Source organism: Haliotis cracherodii, unplaced genomic scaffold (assembly GCF_022045235.1).
Source record: "Haliotis cracherodii isolate W230 unplaced genomic scaffold, xgHalCrac1.p SCAF_1, whole genome shotgun sequence".
NCBI classification, from domain to species: Eukaryota; Metazoa; Mollusca; class Gastropoda; order Lepetellida; family Haliotidae; genus Haliotis; species Haliotis cracherodii.
The window spans coordinates 768,360-786,831 of NW_027266264.1; the positions used below are offsets into that span (position 1 = coordinate 768,360).

Sequence of the window (18,472 nt, forward strand, 5' to 3'; positions counted from 1 at the left end):
GATCTAAGGACATACATAGAAATATTGCCATAATCAACTTTCTTTTTACAAAACCCTTCACCACCATCTGCATAATTATGGACTGTTCCTGAATTAATGGGGAGGAGGGAGTTCCGCTAATATTTCCGGGACAATAACAACAAAAATGGCGACGTCAACTTATTGACACTGACAGGCCGTGCACGATATCGACATGGCGGACGGCCATGCAGAAGAACTTCTAGATATTGCAAGCATAGAACATCAACAGAGAATTAATCCTTTTGACATCGAAACTCCGACAGAGACGGCCAAGGGAAGCAACCTGACCCGGCCTTGCTTGAAACGGGCTGGAAGCGATCCCTCAGCAGCCAAGAGAACTGTTATCGGTCATTCGCAATCTGATCGTCCTGATTATGTCACCACGACCGGGCCCCGCCCCCGCGATGTGTCGACTCACTCAGGTGGAGAGAGGGTCCGAGCAAGAACCCGCACGCGCCACACGCACGCCATCCATCCGTTGTACGTGTCTCGTGCAACAGGTGAATCTCGCTACGGAAGTGGAGGATTACGCACAGTCGACATGTGAGTTGTTCATGGCGTTATGTCATCAGTCTTTGATCAATTACAGGTGTGACAGTCTTGTCTGCGAACATCAGAGCTTCAGTTAGATATAGCAGACCAAGTCTTCTTTGGCGTATTAAAGTTAAAGTTTGTGTTTATGTTAAAGTTAATGTTTGTATTATTGATACAAATTGACTGAAAAATCTGCCAATTTATCTAACTGATTGGCTAAAAGTTATTAAGACGGTCAAATACATCACAATAGATTAAATATGCAAGGATTAGAATCCAAACAATATACAAATGTACATGTAATCCTAACATTGTCAGTCACTTGGTGATGATATTAAAAATAAAAATGTTTGGAATTCGTTATCACAACAATACAGATGGACATATTTTTCAGTCAGTTTGTAAAAGAACTGAATATTTTGGCGTTTAATACATTTCCTAAGTGAAAACTTTGCACATTTTGACTGCAAAAATATAAACACGATAAAATAAAGCAATGCTTAGGTGAAATATTTGTGTTGCAAGTCAAAATAGTGTAAACGAGAATCGTACAAAACCAAGCTACCCACAAATATACCTTAGATACCTTAGATTTCCTTATTAATTCCAAAACTGTATTTCATTTTGTTGATCAATGGGACCATACGCCCTTATACTATCAATAAAAGTGACAAATGCGCTTACGAATTGAACAGCACAGGTCACAAACTAGTCTAGATATCTGCTATATCAACAACCAACAACCAGTCCCGGGGACATTACTTAAGATCAGTGCCCCTTTAAAGTCACTAATGTTAACATTTCTTTCTGACTAAGCACTCATTCTTTCTGATTTTTATAGGTTTGAATTAAGTTAAAACTTCAGTCAACTTAAGTGTATGCATGACCAGATTGTTTTATACATGTATCTGAACACATTTTGCCAGGGCTACTGTCAAACTATTCCTAATCAGACATTTTGTAATCAACTCTTGAGACGTACAACAGGTATTCAGTAAGTAAATTTGGACTCGTCCCATCCCTAGTAGGGTCCCAGTCCACCCAAATGCCTCAAGATATGTATTAATTCTTCCGTAATTAGAAAATATTGATACACAAGTGTTGTTTTGAGAAAGAAAGACGTTGGTACTTTTTGTTACACTGCCTGGCACTCGGCATTAATGGGATAACACAAGGACTTGTGTCAATATACTGTGTTAGAGTTGCGTATCCATGTTAAACTGTGGCATGGAATCTCAGTGGGCTTGAAAATGGGGTGCATACTGATCCTTTGCATGGGTTAATAATAATATAAAGCATCTGCGAACAGTCTAGCTGGAACTCGGCACTATAGAAAAGATCCTTATATTTATTCTTACACTGAGTGGGGCTTGATGTACAAGGGATCAGTGTCTTACTTGTACTGTGTTGAGGGAGTTCCTATGCAGAAAGGCTATATATGATGGAGCTTGACAACTATTAGTCTTGATTAGAATATAACTGTTTTTACAAAGCATGTGTGGCTCCATTTTAACTCAGTTCACATCATGGAGAATAACTGTCAACATAGTGTTCATATTTTTCACATTCCGTGTATTATCACCTCATGTTAGAAAGGTGAGCTTCACTACCTGGGTTAAGCTCAGGCAGTAAAATGGCACTGGCAACATGTGTCCCGTCCAGCTCCGTATATATGGCAGGTGAGGTTTATTACAACTCTGGTTCCAGGTCCCAAGGTCCCGACTCCATCAGTTCGTTGACGTCCTCACCAGACCGGTTCCTGGCCTCCCAGGGTTCGCCGTACTTGTCACAGCTCATGTCAGTGGTGCAGTCCATGGATGACGGCCTTCACCACAAGAACATCAAGATGTCGCGCCGCCTCCCCAGCTGGATGTGGTATCTCCTGGCGCGGTCACTCGGCATCAAACTCAACCCTCTGGACAAACCCATATTTGCTACGTTGCTACACGTCATCACCCTCACAGCCGCCGTGACGTTTGGAATTACTGGTGCTTGGTACAATGTGTGTGATATTCTGAGTGAATACTCCAAGACAACAGTTCTTATCGGAACAGTAACCATGATGATTGGCTTTGGGTGGATCCTGCTTGGGGTCTATGCACACAAACTGGCCGGGAAATTGTTCAGTAACAAAAACTTTGCAGAGAGTGTCCGCATGCATTCAAAGACGTTCCTGAAGATCAGCACTGCTGGTCTTATGTCTATCCTTGGGTTAGGGCTTGTGGGGATCAACTCGTATGATGGTTTTGACCTGTTCTTCAGCTCCTCTTGTACCAAGATACAGCTGCAGCCGATTGTGTGTCACATCCAGTTTGTGTCAAAGACATTCTACGCGTTGCTTTGCGTCCTGTGGACTCTCCTGGTGGGCTTTGTCATGCTGTCCGTTTGTCGAACACATACTATAGGTGAGTCAGTGTTATACTATAGGTGAGTCAGTGTTGTACCATAGGTGAGTCTGTGTTATACTATAGGTGAGTCTGTGTTGTACCATAGGTGAGTCAGTGTTGTACCAAAGGATAGTCAGTGTTATATCATAGGTGAGTCAGTGTTGTACCATAAGTGAGTCGGTGTTACACCATAGGTGTGTTAGTGTTACACCGTAGGTGAGTCAGTATATAGCATAGGTAAGTCAGTGTTATACCATAGGTGAGACAATGTTACTCCACAAGTGAGTCAGTTCCATGCTACAAGTGAGTCAGATCCATACCAAATGTGAGTCAGTTCCATACTAAAAGTGAGTCAGATCCATACTAAAAGTGAGTCAGATCCATACTACATGTGAGTCAGTTCCATGCTACATGTGAGTCAGATCCATACTAAAAGTGAGTCAGATCCATACTACATGTGAGTCAGTTCCATACCACATGTGAGTCAGTTCCATACTACATGTGAGTCAGTTCCATGCTACAAGTGAGTCAGATCCATACCAAATGTGAGTCAGTTCCATACTAAAAGTGAGTCAGATCCATACCACAAGTAAGTCAGTTCCATACTACATGTGAGTCAGTTCCATACCACAAGTAAGTCAGTTCCATACTACATGTGAGTCAGTTCCATACCACATGTGACTCAGTTCTATACTACATGTGAGTCAGTGTAACACACAATGTGTTATACGTTATATTGCAGGTGTTCGTCGATTTATGCGTGAAATGACAATGGATGCCAAGGTGTACGAAGCCTTCTGGATGGAGCAGGTGTTGGGGCAAGTCCCCCTGAAGCAGAGGGAAGGGGAGCAGCAAGTCGAGGAGGGTAAACAATCGCAAGTAGTGCATTTTGTCAATCTGTGTTTGTTTAATTTGGAACCAGCATTAATGTTATGTTAAAGATGTTGGTGGACATTGTTATGAGTAACTGTGTGCAGCACTCTCTCCCTACATGACAACTGGCCATGGCTGTTCAGGAGGGTGTGGACAAAAGCAAGAAAAGAGAATTTATTTTCAGTGCTCCGGCTTAATCTTGTATTAGTGTAGAAAAGTCGGAACTATACTCAACAACGAAAGTTCTTGATTGTTGATTTTTGTCTACTGGGGCTGATACTTCTTCAGAATAAATAACATGTGTCTCCATGTCCATCTTGTGACAGAGTGGTTCATCTGGGATGATCTTGCCATGAACAGCGACTTCGACAATGACGTGGTGACGTCCCAAGGGGTATTTCTCGAATCGATTTGTGGACCAACATTTTCTCCTGTGAGATCTCGCGGTAGCCGGTGCAGGGCCAGGTCGGAACCCATCACTGACCACTCAAACACGTCAAGAGAGAATGATGTCAGATCAGCAGAGGAGGCTGACAGGGAGGTAAGTAGCAACATCACCATTGTCTAACAGTTGCAAGTGACCCGTGAAGATCCAGCAAACCATGCTTGCCATAAAAGGAGACGATGTTTGTTATAAGAGGCGACTAAAAGGATTGGGTGGTCAGGCTCGCTGACTTGGTTGATGCATGCCATTGTATCCCAATTGCTTGGATCGATGCTCATGATATCAATCACTGGATTGTCTGGTCCGGACTCAATTATATACAGACTGACATTATATAGCTGGAATATTGCCAAGTGAGGCTTTGCACAACAAACAAACAAACAAACAAACAGTAGTGTTCCTTGTACAGGTTCAGAGAGCGAGCTTCACTGTCAATGTTCATGGGGACATTGGAACACCTTTGTGTTGGCACATTGCTTGCTCCACCGATTTACCGGTGATGCTCTCTCTCGCAAGTGCTGCTGCAGTGGTTTATGCCTGGACTGAAGAGTCACTTGTTAGTGGCTGTCTCACCCAAACTAAAACACCTCACAAGAGAACAAGAGAGTGGTTACAGACATGTTGAGGGTTATGTCAAAACTCAAAGTCTGGATGTAAACAATGGAACACGTTCTCCACAGCTGTAGTTTCTGATAACTACCGTATATCGCTGCATATAAAGTGATGCCACGTATAAGGCGACCCCTCTGTACACGCCTTTAAAATCGACCCAAAATCCTATACTCCATGTTTACAGTGACCTGGAATGAAGCACATCATTTATTTTGCGTTGTTTTTTCTGCGATGATTGCTTGTGTGCGCAACTCCAGCATGCGTCTACATTTTGTGTTTACATGGTGCAACACCGGATTGGTGCCCGTAAAATAAAATTCATTTATGAGGTAATAACATAAGAGACGGAGGTGAGTAATTTAATCGCCAAATAACTATGTTCTAACTAACTAGGCTTATGTTTGCTTCACATTCAGCGTGTTTATTCCACAATCACTTATACACACCGTCTCCAACAGTTGTTCATACAACTGTAAAAACAACGGGAATTGATTTCAGCTTCACCGGATATCACATGTTAGGTCACATGTGAAATATGCAAATGCTTACCAGTACTTCCGACTCTCTACTCACGGATGTTGATTGTTTTACCGTGTCAGCTGGCTTTACAATCTGGATCAGGGCAAGGGTCATTTCAACTTTATTTGCAGAAAATATTCAACTTTATTAAAGAAAACAGATACAAATCATGTTTATGTGTGGAAATAGTTACTGAAACAGTTATTTAGGACGAAAAAAGTTTTATTGTCAAATGCTGGGCTGGCTATCGAACGCCAGTTGACAGTCAGTTGACAGTGGAAGCCGAAAGTGAAACAACTGGAAAAAAAACCGTGAGATCTTGGACGCCCCTTCTTAACCCCTCATTCTCGGTACGAAAAACTCGCCTTATACACAGCGATATACGGAAAATACAAACTGTTTCACCGACTGTCATGCTACATGCAGGGTGCTTGTAGAGATAAAGTGGTCCGTAGTTGATCAGTGGCCGCCATCAGTCATGTGGCCATTGGCGATCTTAATGTTTAGTCTGAAACATGCTATGTTGTTACCATGGTTTCCATTTGTAAAGCAGAAGGAAGAAATGGAGGAGAAGAAGGAGACCAACGATGAGTCATGTGACGTCCTGGCAGTTCCGCCCATCATGTCCAACGACAGTCTGCTGTTCTCGTACTGGAAAATGTCGGTAAGTGACCACATATGGACAATCATGTTGCAGCTCTTACGAAATACACAATAAATAGGACTCTGTCTCTTCTTGCTTTTGTAAAAAGAAGTGGGTTGTATATAAATCAAAACCCAACCAAACAACAATTGTTGCCTCACCTGACTGAACACCAAGTGAGGTAATGTCATGGCGCGTTGTCCATCGTTTGTCCGGTTGTTTTTCCATTGTAAAGTTTTGCTGTTTTAACATCTGTGAAACTACATGGCCTATGGAGCTGTAACCGTGTATGAATGATCCAAGCTCTCTAAATAAATGCTCACAGAGTTTAAAAATTGCTGCCAGAGTGGCCATATTGAAAATGTCATTTTTGGCCGTTTTTATTAGATTTGATATTTCCTGCCATTATCTTAGATCCCGCCACAAACAAGCCTACCACCAGATTTCATCAAATTGTCTGCATACACTGGGGAGCAAAGAACCAGTAGGTTTTTGTATATGGTTGCCATGGAAACTAAACGTGACTTTGAAAAGAATGTTGTTGGTAGGATGTTCTAGGCAAAGTTTCATCATCCAACACTTTTTGAAACAAGATAAAATGGTGAAACAATTCAAGCAGGCCCAAACTGTCCACAGACAATGGGCCATTGTTTTGGACAATTTGATGAAATATCCAGGTCTACCACAATAGAGACTATTTTTCTCGCTCAACAGCATTCTAAAAATAATTGCCTCCAGTGAGTGAGTATGGATTTTACGCCGTTTTTAGCTATATTCCTGCAATATCACAACAGGGGACACCAGTAATGGGCTTTGGCGTGACGAGTGAACACTTTCACCACTAGGCTACCCAACCACCCCTTGCCTCCATTGTCTCATGCATAAAAACAAAGAATGTGAAGTTTACAAGTACATATATCTACACGTACATTTTCCAATTAAGTCTGTATGTAATCATCCTTCTTTGTGTAACACCCAGAACCTTTCATAACACCTGATGATTGATTGTTAGATAGGCATTACTTAGAAGTTGACGGCAGACAAAGTAGATTTATGGAAAACAACTTCTTTAATTACTGGAAAGGTGACGTTTCCGTATAGATCTTTATACCGTTGTCAAGCAAGGCTGACAAGAATCCACAAATTGTGTCTACTTTGTCACCCGACGATTAGCAAAAGCTTCTACACGTTTATCGCATTCTCAGGACGCAAAATCCTTTCGATCCTTTATTTGTGCAGGAAACTCAGTGGCATCCAAAGTGATTTAAGCACAAAATTATTTGCAATGATGGCTGCCCATCCTTGTCAGACCTGTACAGTCACATAGTGTACAGAGTGGTCCTGGGTACCTGGCTGCCCAACCTAATCAGACCTGTACAGTCACACAGTGTACACAGTTGGTCCTGGGTACCTGGCTGCCCAGCCTTGTCAGACCTGTACAGTCACACAGTTTACACAGTTGGTCCTGGGTACCTGGCTGCCCAGCCTTGTCAGACCTGTACAGTCACACAGTGTACACAGTTGGTCCTGGGTACCTGGCTGCCCAGCCTTGTCAGACCTGTACAGTCACACAGTGTACATAGTTGGTCCTGGGTACCTGGCTGCCCAACCTAATCAGACCTGTACAGTCACACAGTGTACACAGTTGGTCCTGGGTACCTGGCTGCCCAACCTTGTCAGACCTGTACAGTCACACAGTGTCCTGGGTACCTGGCTGCCCAGCCTTGTCAGACCTGTACAGTCACACAGTGTACACAGTTGGTCCTGGGTACCTGGCTGCCAGCCTTGTCAGACCTGTACAGTCACACAGTGTACACAGTTGGTCCTGGGTACCTGGCTGCCAGCCTAATCAGACCTGTACAGTCACACAGTGTACACAGTTGGTCCTGGGTACCTGGCTGCCAGCCTAATCAGACCTGTACAGTCACACAGTGTACACAGTTGGTCCTGGGTACCTGGCTGCCCAACCTAATCAGACCTGTACAGTCACACAGTGTACATAGTTGGTCCTGGGTACCTGGCTGCCCAACCTTGTCAGACCTGTACAGTCACACAGTGTACACAGTTGGTCCTGGGTACCTGGCTGCCCAGCCTTGTCAGACCTGTACAGTCACACAGTGTACACAGTTGGTCCTGGGTACCTGGCTGCCAGCCTAATCAGACCTGTACAGTCACACAGTGTACACAGTTGGTCCTGGGTACCTGGCTGCCCAACCTTGTCAGACCTGTACAGTCACACAGTGTACACAGTTGGTCCTGGGTACCTGGCTGCCCAGCCTTGTCAGACCTGTACAGTCACACAGTGTACATAGTTGGTCCTGGGTACCTGGCTGCCCAACCTTGTCAGACCTGTACAGTCACACAGTGTACACAGTTGGTCCTGGGTACCTGGCTGCCCAGCCTTGTCAGACCTGTACAGTCACACAGTGTACACAGTTGGTCCTGGGTACCTGGCTGCCCAGCCTTGTCAGACCTGTACAGTCACACAGTGTACACAGTTGGTCCTGGGTACCTGGCTGCCCAGCCTTGTCAGACCTGTACAGTCACACAGTGTACACAGTTGGTCCTGGGTACCTGGCTGCCCAGCCTTGTCAGACCTGTACAGTCACACAGTGTACACAGTTGGTCCTGGGTACCTGGCTGCCCAACCTAATCAGACCTGTACAGTCACACAGTGTACACAGTTGGTCCTGGGTACCTGGCTCCCCAGCCTTGTCAGACCTGTACAGTCACACAGTGTACACAGTTGGTCCTGGGTACCTGGCTGCCCAGCCTTGTCAGATCTGTACAGTCACACAATGTACAGAGTTGGTACAATTTCAGCGGCGTCTGGCAGTGACATCTCGGTTCCTGCAGCGGTGGCTGTCTAGCTGGATTGCGTTCATCTTCATCTGGTGTGCTGACTACATCATATTCTGGGCCAACCACAGCGCCACGCTCACCGGCATCCTGCAGTTCGTCTTCCCCCTCCTTGTCCTTCTGCTGATCTGCTCCGCCTATGCAGAGGTCAATGCTGAGGGTCAGAGGCTCATCAAGGTATGCTCAGCTCCAGCGTGCTTTGGATTTCCCTGCCAAACTTCTGTGTCTCCTTTATCCCGTCTGTGTCCTGTCCATCCTCTATGTCCTGTCCATCTTGTATGTCCTGTCCATCTTGTGTGTCCTGTCCATCTTGTATGTCCTTTCTATCTTGTATATACTATCCATCTTGTATGTCCTGTCCATCTTGTATGTCCTGTCCATCTTGTATGTCCTGTCCATCGTGTATGTCCTTTCTATCTTGTATGTCCTTTCTATCTTGTATATACTGTCCATCTTGTATGTCCTGTCCATCGTGTATGTCCTGTCCATCTTGTATGTCCTGTCCATCTTGTATATACTGTCCATCTTGTATGTCCTGTCCATCTTGTATGTCCTGTCCATCGTGTATGTCCTGTCCATCTTGTATGTCCTGTCCATCTTGTATGTCCTGTCCATCGTGTATGTCCTGTCCATCTTGTATGTCCTGTCCATCTTGTATATACTGTCCATCGTGTATGTCCTGTCCATCGTGTATGTCCTGTCCATCGTGTATGTCCTGTCCATCGTGTATGTCCTGTCCATCTTGTATGTCCTGTCCATCCTGTATGTCCTGTCCATCGTGTATGTCCTGTCCATCGTGTATGTCCTGTCCATCGTGTATGTCCTGTCCATCGTGTATGTCCTGTCCATCGTGTATGTCCTGTCCATCCTGTATGTCCTGTCCATCGTGTATGTCCTGTCCATCGTGTATGTCCTGTCCATCTTGTATGTCCTGTCCATCGTGTATGTCCTGTCCATCGTGTATGTCCTGTCCATCTTGTATGTCCTGTCCATCGTGTATGTCCTGTCCATCTTGTATGTCCTGTCCATCTTGTATGTCCTGTCCATCGTGTATGTCCTGTCCATCTTGTATGTCCTGTCCATCGTGTATGTCCTGTCCATCCTGTATGTCCTGTCCATCCTGTATGTCCTGTCCATCGTGTATGTCCTGTCCATCGTGTATGTCCTATCCATCGTGTATGTCCTGTCCATCGTGTATGTCCTGTCCATCTTGTATGTCCTGTCCATCGTGTATGTCCTGTCCATCTTGTATGTCCTGTCCATCGTGTATGTCCTGTCCATCTTGTATGTCCTGTCCATCGTGTATGTCCTGTCCATCCTGTATGTCCTGTCCATCCTGTATGTCCTGTCCATCGTGTATGTCCTGTCCATCTTGTATGTCCTGTCCATCGTGTATGTCCTGTCCATCGTGTATGTCCTTTCTATCTTGTATGTCCTTTCTATCTTGTATATTCTGTCCATCTTGTATGGCCTGTCCATCTTGTATGTCCTGTCCATCGTGTATGTTCTGTCCATCTTGTATGTCCTGTCCATCTTGTATATTCTGTCCATCGTGTATGTCCTGTCCATCGTGTATGTCCTGTCCATCTTGTATGTCCTGTCCATCGTGTATGTCCTGTCCATCCTGTATGTCCTGTCCATCTTGTATGTCCTGTCCATCATGTATGTCCTGTCCATCTTGTATGTCCTGTCCATCGTGTATGTCCTTTCTATCTTGTATGTCCTTTCTATCTTGTATATACTGTCCATCTTGTATGTCCTCTCCATCTTGTATGTCCTGTCCATCGTGTATGTTCTGTCCATCTTGTATGTCCTGTCCATCTTGTATATTCTGTCCATCGTGTATGTCCTCTCCATCTTGTATGTCCTGTCCATCGTGTATGTCCTTTCTATCTTGTATGTCCTTTCTATCTTGTATATACTGTCCATCTTGTATGTCCTGTCCATCGTGTATGTTCTGTCCATCTTGTATGTCCTGTCCATCTTGTATATTCTGTCCATCGTGTATGTCCTGTCCATCGTGTATGTCCTGTCCATCCTGTATGTCCTGTCCATCGTGTATGTCCTGTCCATCGTGTATGTCCTGTCCATCCTGTATGTCCTGTCCATCGTGTATGTCCTGTCCATCGTGTATGTCCTGTCCATCTTGTATGTCCTGTCCATCGTGTATGTCCTTTCTATCTTGTATGTCCTTTCTATCTTGTATATTCTGTCCATCTTGTATGTCCTGTCCATCGTGTATGTCCTGTCCATCATGTATGTCCTGTCCATCTTGTATGTCCTGTCCATCGTGTATGTCCTTTCTATCTTGTATGTCCTTTCTATCTTGTATATTCTGTCCATCTTGTATGGCCTGTCCATCTTGTATGTCCTGTCCATCTTGTATATTCTGTCCATCGTGTATGTCCTGTCCATCGTGTATGTCCTGTCCATCCTGTATGTCCTGTCCATCGTGTATGTCCTGTCCATCGTGTATGTCCTGTCCATCTTGTATGTCCTGTCCATCGTGTATGTCCTGTCCATCGTGTATGTCCTGTCCATCTTGTATGTCCTGTCCATCGTGTATGTCCTTTCTATCTTGTATGTCCTTTCTATCTTGTATATTCTGTCCATCTTGTATGGCCTGTCCATCTTGTATGTCCTGTCCATCGTGTATGTCCTGTCCATCTTGTATGTCCTGTCCATCGTGTATGTCCTGTCCATCTTGTATGTCCTGTCCATCTTGTATGTCCTGTCCATCGTGTATGTCCTTTCTATCTTGTATGTCCTTTCTATCTTGTATATTCTGTCCATCTTGTATGGCCTGTCCATCTTGTATGTCCTGTCCATCGTGTATGTTCTGTCCATCTTGTATGTCCTGTCCATCTTGTATATTCTGTCCATCGTGTATGTCCTGTCCATCGTGTATGTCCTGTCCATCCTGTATGTCCTGTCCATCGTGTATGTCCTGTCCATCGTGTATGTCCTGTCCATCCTGTATGTCCTGTCCATCTTGTATGTCCTGTCCATCGTGTATGTTCTGTCCATCTTGTATGTCCTGTCCATCTTGTATATTCTGTCCATCGTGTATGTCCTCTCCATCCTGTATGTCTTGTCCATCTTGTATGTCCTTTCTATCTTGTATATACTGTCCATCTTGTATGTCCTGTCCATCTTATATGTCCTGTCCATCTTGTATGTCCTTTCTATCTTGTATGTCCTGTCCATCCTGTATGTCCTGTCAATCTTGTATGTCCTGTTTTCGTAATTCCATAATGAAATTACTGTGAAGTTTTGGCTTCCATTGTCTGTTGCTAATCACCCATCAGCGTCAATTATCTGCTGTCTTCCCTTGTTAGTTTCCACCTTTTGTTATCTTCTTTCTTTTGTTGTTCTTACCTGTACATCTCTCTGCTCTCTGCCGCATGGCAGTCATTCACCTGATGTAGGAGTAAGCCTATACTCTGCAACGTTGTGTTCCTGTCCATAAAGAAGTTGACATCCATACATTCTCTGCCTCATGTGTAACACTTCTAAACCCTGTAAGGACCTAATGAATTCATTGAGAGACACTTTTATTTTATGATTATTTGGTAGGTGAGATTTGAATATTCATGTTCAAGTGTATCTGCCCAACGGAGAGTCGGCTGCGCCTCTTGCAGTTCTTCATCCAGCAGCCGTTGCAGATGCAGGTAGGTGCAGCAAAGAGCAATAATGTCATCACTACATCACTGCCAGTATTAGGATATATAAGTTAGCTATACGACAAAACACAAAGAGCAATAATGTCATCACTACATCACTGCCAGTATTAGGATATATAAGTTAGCTATGCGACAAAACACAAAGAGCAATAATGTCATCACTACATCACTGCCTGTATTAGGATATATAAGTTAGCAATGCGACAAAACACAAAGAGCAATGAAGAATGAAGCACTGTTTATTTCATGATAAAACATTGTTCTATCATGACGTCATTTCTGGAGATTCAAATATGCGCTCGCAACTTGACGACATCATATATTGGACAACGTTATTTCGAGAGGGAAGTGTCGAGTAAGTTGTTCTCCATAGATGTAGTTGGGCTACGCAGATAAACGCAGTGGTTGAACGATTGCATCCAAGGGTGGGGTACAGTTAATCGATGTGAGGATTGTGAGAATATGAGAATATTGTAGGAAATACCAAAGTTACTTACACACCTGTTCGTAAAAAGGACTTGTCCGACATTTCTGAAATCGGATTCTAATTTAGGGAGTCATCTTTGTTAAAATTTGGGTATATATTTTTAAAGCTTGTACATTTTATCAACATCCTTAAAGAGGCTGTACATAATGTTGATATCTCATATTAGAAATAAACGACTCATAACCCGTTCAGTCAGTAAGGTCTGTCATTACCGCTGACTGCTGCTTCTTTCTTGGTGCAGGTGTTCAGCTTCCCCATCACATACAACGCCATCCTAGGTGTCATCCTGGCGTTCTCTGTCGCCTTTGCCTCTCGGATCGTCCTGGACGAAGTCTTGTAAACTCTGCATGCAGGCGCCATTCCATGCTCAATGTCCTTGCACCAGGAGGATGCATGTTTCAATTAAGTGAAAAAGGGAGATAACTGCAAACAACCTTTTTGTTCATTACATGTTCTGTGATCTTGATCTTTCAAATCTTGAATATGTACAAAGATTGATGTGTTGTGTCATGTGAATATGTACAAAGATTGATGTTGTGTCATTCGAATATGTACAAAGATTGATGTTGTGTCATGTGAATATGTACAAAGATTAATGTGTCATGTGAATATGTACAAAGATTGATGTTGTGTCATGTGAATATATACAAAGATTGATGTTGTCATGTGAATATATACAAAGATTGATGTTGTGTTATGTAAATATATACAAGGATTGATGTTGTGTCATGTGAATATATACAAGGATTGATGTTGTGTCATGTGAATATGTACAAAGATTGATGTTGTGTCACGTGAATATGTACAAAGATTGATGTTGTTTCATGCGAATATGTACAAAGATTGATGTTGTGTCATGTGAATATGTACAAAGATTGTTATCTTACCTACATGTCAGAATGTTGAGGTTTGATTGGTTCACATGATCTCCCGGCTGGGAGGAAAATAAGTTTCTTAGTGGGAGAATAAATTCCTTATACCCCACCACAAAGCGAAAGGACGCACATTGTTTACAAGTCAATGAAAATGAAACTCAGCACAAGTTAACCTCAGCTCAATCGAACAGCTGTTTGCCATCAAGTTTTTAATTTGTTTTAATTATAGAAACAATAGCAGATTGAAACATGTAAATGGTAACCAATGACGTTACAATGGTCTGCATTGCATTGTGATGCAATTTCATTGCAGCGATATCTACAATGTAGGTATTGCTTGATCTCACCTTAGTGATATTTCCTTACATGATAAATGTACATACTTGTGTGTAGCTTGTGGGATCCATGTGGAAATGATGACAAGTCCTGTGAACATACTGTGTGTACATCGAAACATTCCACACGACCAATGGAGTCTTTTACATGTATATTCATCTATTTATAAGTTACCCAAATGAAATTTAAAGAATACTTTTAATGATATAAAGTATATTTTATTCTAACTGTAACTTGAGGGTTTTGTAGTTTTCATGTTACCGGCCTGACAGGGTGGTCTACCACATCATTCCAGTGTTTTACTGAGCAATTTGTCAACTGTTATATTACAATGACTGAGTTCCCTGCAATGTTTTTTTGTTGTTGATATAATGATGAATGTGGAGGTGATTTGTACCTGTGTTTCTGTCAGGGTCGTAGTGCGATGTTCCTGCAGTGAAGGGGGCACGGGTGGCCCAGTCGTCTCAGGCGCCACGCTTCGCTGTGCAGAGTTGCGTCCTTTGGGCATGCTGGAAATCTATGATTGTAGGTTTAAATCCCAGTTCGCTCCGATTATCGATTATGTTTCTAGGTTTGTTAGCACCATACCCGTGCTCATGGGTTTCACCAAAGTGGTAAACATTTGACACCTGCATCACTTCGGGCTTTCCTCCCACATTAAGCTGACACGCCATGATATAACTAAAATACTGTTAAAAGCGGCGTTAAGCCCAACTCGCTCACTCACTCACTCACTCACTCACTCAGTCACACACACACACTCACTCACTCACTCACTCACACACTCACTCACACACTCACTCACTCACACACTCACTCACTCACTCCCACACTCACTCAGTCACACATTCACTCACTCACTCGCTCACACACTCACTCACTCACTCACTCACTCACTCACTCACACACTCACTCACTCACTCACTCACTCACTCACACACTCACTCACTCCCACACTCACTCACACTCACTCACTCACTCACTCATCACTCACTCACTCATTCACCCACCCACCCACTCACTCACACACTCACCCACCCACACACTCACTCACTCACTCACTCACTCACTCACTCACCCACCCACCCACCCACCCACTCACTCACTCACTCACTCACTCACTCACTCACCCACCCACACACTCTCTCTCACTCACTCACTCACTCACTCACTCACTCACTGACTCACACACTCACTCACTCACTCACTCACGCAGTGAAACATCTCATGCTGAACATGTCCATGGTGTAGTTCAGGAGTTATTGGTGTGTATCCAGAACGTTGGTTTAATCCTGCCTTTATGTGATGTAGGCAATGGTTGCCACTGTCATTGCCAGGAACAGTCAGTACAATAACACAGATCTGTATTTACTGGAAACATGATTGAATGTTGTAAGATGAATTCAATATTTTATTCCTGAAATATGTTTAGCTTTACCTTTCAACACAAGGAATCAGATTATCTTTTCAGGATTAATACAAATTGCCCATCTATTCTTGCCAATGTTGATCGGTCAACACATACTGTTTGAATCAGATTCTGGGTCTCTTTTGTACAAAATACATGAATGTGCACTAAATGTGACACAAGACCCTTTGTTTGTAAGCCCTGAGCTGTTTTGTCACACAACAGACTTCCAGTCTCCACAGCGAACCAGGCTAAAAGTCCACATGCCTTTTCCCACCAATGACACCTGAATTTGTTCAAGAGGGTTGAATCCGAATTTCTACATGGCCACCACATGGAGAAGCTACTTATGGTATAATGTGATGTCATTTCTTTTTTTAGAATTTTATTCTTTTGTTGCTTTTATCAACATTTTACAGGAAAACAAAATAACAATGGCCTCCATGTTATATGAACTAACATGGATCTCTGTACATATAGAACTGCACTGGAGTGGAAACGTGTATATAGACTCTGAAATATATATAGAAATATTAGTTGGTAAGATATGGTGTAGTCTTCTGTATTGGAACCATTGTAAACTAGTATCGTTAGTACATCTAATGGGAATTACATTGTAGTGTGGCCAATCATGGCATCTTGTAGGATGAAGACACAATTTGTCAAATGTTGAATATTTTGGCATAACACCCTTAATATCAACAGTTAATAGTAATATTGAGTTCCTGTTGAAATTCAAGAGTTACTGAATCCAAATTTCTATATGGTTGCCATATGGAAAAAGCAACTTATGGCCATAAAGAGGTTTCATTTTAAAACATTTGTTAATCTGACAAAAATGTTTACATTCCTATGATTTGACTGGGAACTGTACTGACTGGTCACTATATGTAAGGCGCTAGCATCGTTTCTAATGGCTCTTACATCGTTACTTAAGACTCCATTTACTAGTACTGAAAATATTTTGTCTGTAGCTTTGTTGCTTGATGACAATACAGCCATTTAACACTACGGTCATCCGGTATCGTATTCATAGTATTCCAGCCCACAAAGCCCAATATTTATGTGGGAGGCATCACACATCATGTCTATGAGTGGGCAGTCGTCTACTGTCCCATACATCCAAGAATTTGTTCCGCAGTAGTAGCCTGGTTGCTATTGTGTTCGCTCATCACCCCTTAGACCTGGGTGTTTTTTGTTTGTTTGATTGTTGTTTTAACGCCGCACTCAGCAATATTTCAGTTATATGATGGCAGTCTGTAAATAAAAATTCCCGGACCAGACAATCCAGTGATTGAGCTTCGATCAACGCAAATGGGATATGATGACATTTATCAACCAACTCAGCAAGCCTGAGCCCCCAATCCCCTCAGTCGCCTCTTATGACAAATGTAGTCGCAGGGTCTGAAGGACAGACTAGTATCCTTGCGACTGTGCTTCCTATGTACTTGTATGCAGTGCAATACCATTGGATGATGTTCTTAATTGTTTTATATCAAACATTTTTTATCTGTGTCAAAATTTGTCATTAAATCCTATCACCAGACTTTCCTTTGGTCTATTATATGAAATCATCCACTACTCAGTCACTCACAGAATCTCCCTCCATGCATCCCTGTGTCTCCATACATCACAGAGGGAGCTCGGTCACTCACAGAATCTCCCTCCATGCATCCCTGTGTCGCCATACATCACAGACGGAGCTCGGTCACTCACAGAATCTCCCTACATGCATCCCTGTGTCGCCATACATCACAGAGGGATCTCGGTCACTCAGAGAATCTCCCTACATGCATCCCTGTGTCGCCATACATCACAGAGGGAGCTCGGTCACTCACAGAATCTCCCTACATGCATCCCTGTGTCGCCATACATCGCAGAGGGAGGTGGGTCACACACAGAATCTCCCTACATGCATCCCTGTGTCTCCATACATCGCAGAGGGAGGTGGGTCACTCACAGAATCTCCCTACATGCATCCCTGTGTCGCCATACATCGCAGAGGGAGGTGGGTCACTCACAGAATCTCCCTACATGCATTCCTGTGTCGCCATACATCGCAGAGGGAGCTCGGTCACACACAGAATCTCCCTACATGCATTCCTGTGTCGCCATACATCACAGAGTGAGCTCGGTCACTTACAGAACCTCCCTACATGCATCCCTGTGTCTCCATACATCGCAGAGGGAGGTGGGTCACTCACAGAATCTCCCTACATGCATTCCTGTGTCGCCATACATCACAGAGTGAGCTCGGTCACTTACAGAACCTCCCTACATGCATCCCTGTGTCTCCATACATCGCAGAGGGAGGTGGGTCACTCACAGAATCTCCCTACATGCATCCCTGTGTCGCCATACATCGCAGAGGGAGGTGGGTCACACACAGAATCTCCCTACATGCATCCCTGTGTCTCCATACATTGCAGAGGGAGCTCGGTCACACACAGAATCTCTCTACATGCATCCTTGTTTTAACGCCGCACTCAGCAATATTTCAGTTATATGATGGAAGTCTGTAAATAAAAATTCCCGGACCAGACAATCCAGTGATTGAGCTTCGATCAACGCAAATGGGATATGATGACATTTATCAACCAACTCAGCAAGCCTGACCCCCCAATCCCCTCAGTCGCCTCTTATGACAAATGTAGTCGCAGGGTCTGAAGGACAGACTAGTATCCTTGCGACTGTGCTTCCTATGTACTTGTATGCAGTGCAATACCATTGGATGATGTTCTTAATTATTTTATATCAAACATTTTTTATCTGTGTCAAAATTTGTCATTA

General features: G+C 43.4%; 1 protein-coding gene across 4 annotated transcripts; it reads left to right on the forward strand.

Moving 5' to 3' along the window:
- The first annotated feature begins 112 nt into the window (after positions 1–112).
- Positions 113–17,221, forward strand: LOC139471058 (uncharacterized). 4 transcript variants are annotated; one of them, XM_071253372.1, is made up of 8 exons: positions 113–564; positions 2,263–2,960; positions 3,685–3,807; positions 4,142–4,356; positions 5,942–6,055; positions 8,858–9,070; positions 12,470–12,564; positions 13,305–17,221. In XM_071253372.1, exons 1-8 carry the CDS (start codon positions 194–196, stop codon positions 13,339–13,341), a joined length of 1,866 nt encoding a protein of 621 aa, XP_071109473.1. In that variant the 5' UTR covers positions 113–193; the 3' UTR covers positions 13,342–17,221. The 4 variants fall into 4 exon arrangements, with proteins under 4 accessions (XP_071109473.1, XP_071109461.1, XP_071109466.1 ...); XM_071253360.1 differs by having other exon boundaries at positions 12,496–12,564; XM_071253365.1 differs by having other exon boundaries at positions 5,945–6,055; positions 12,496–12,564.
- The last annotated feature ends 1,251 nt before the right edge of the window (positions 17,222–18,472 follow it).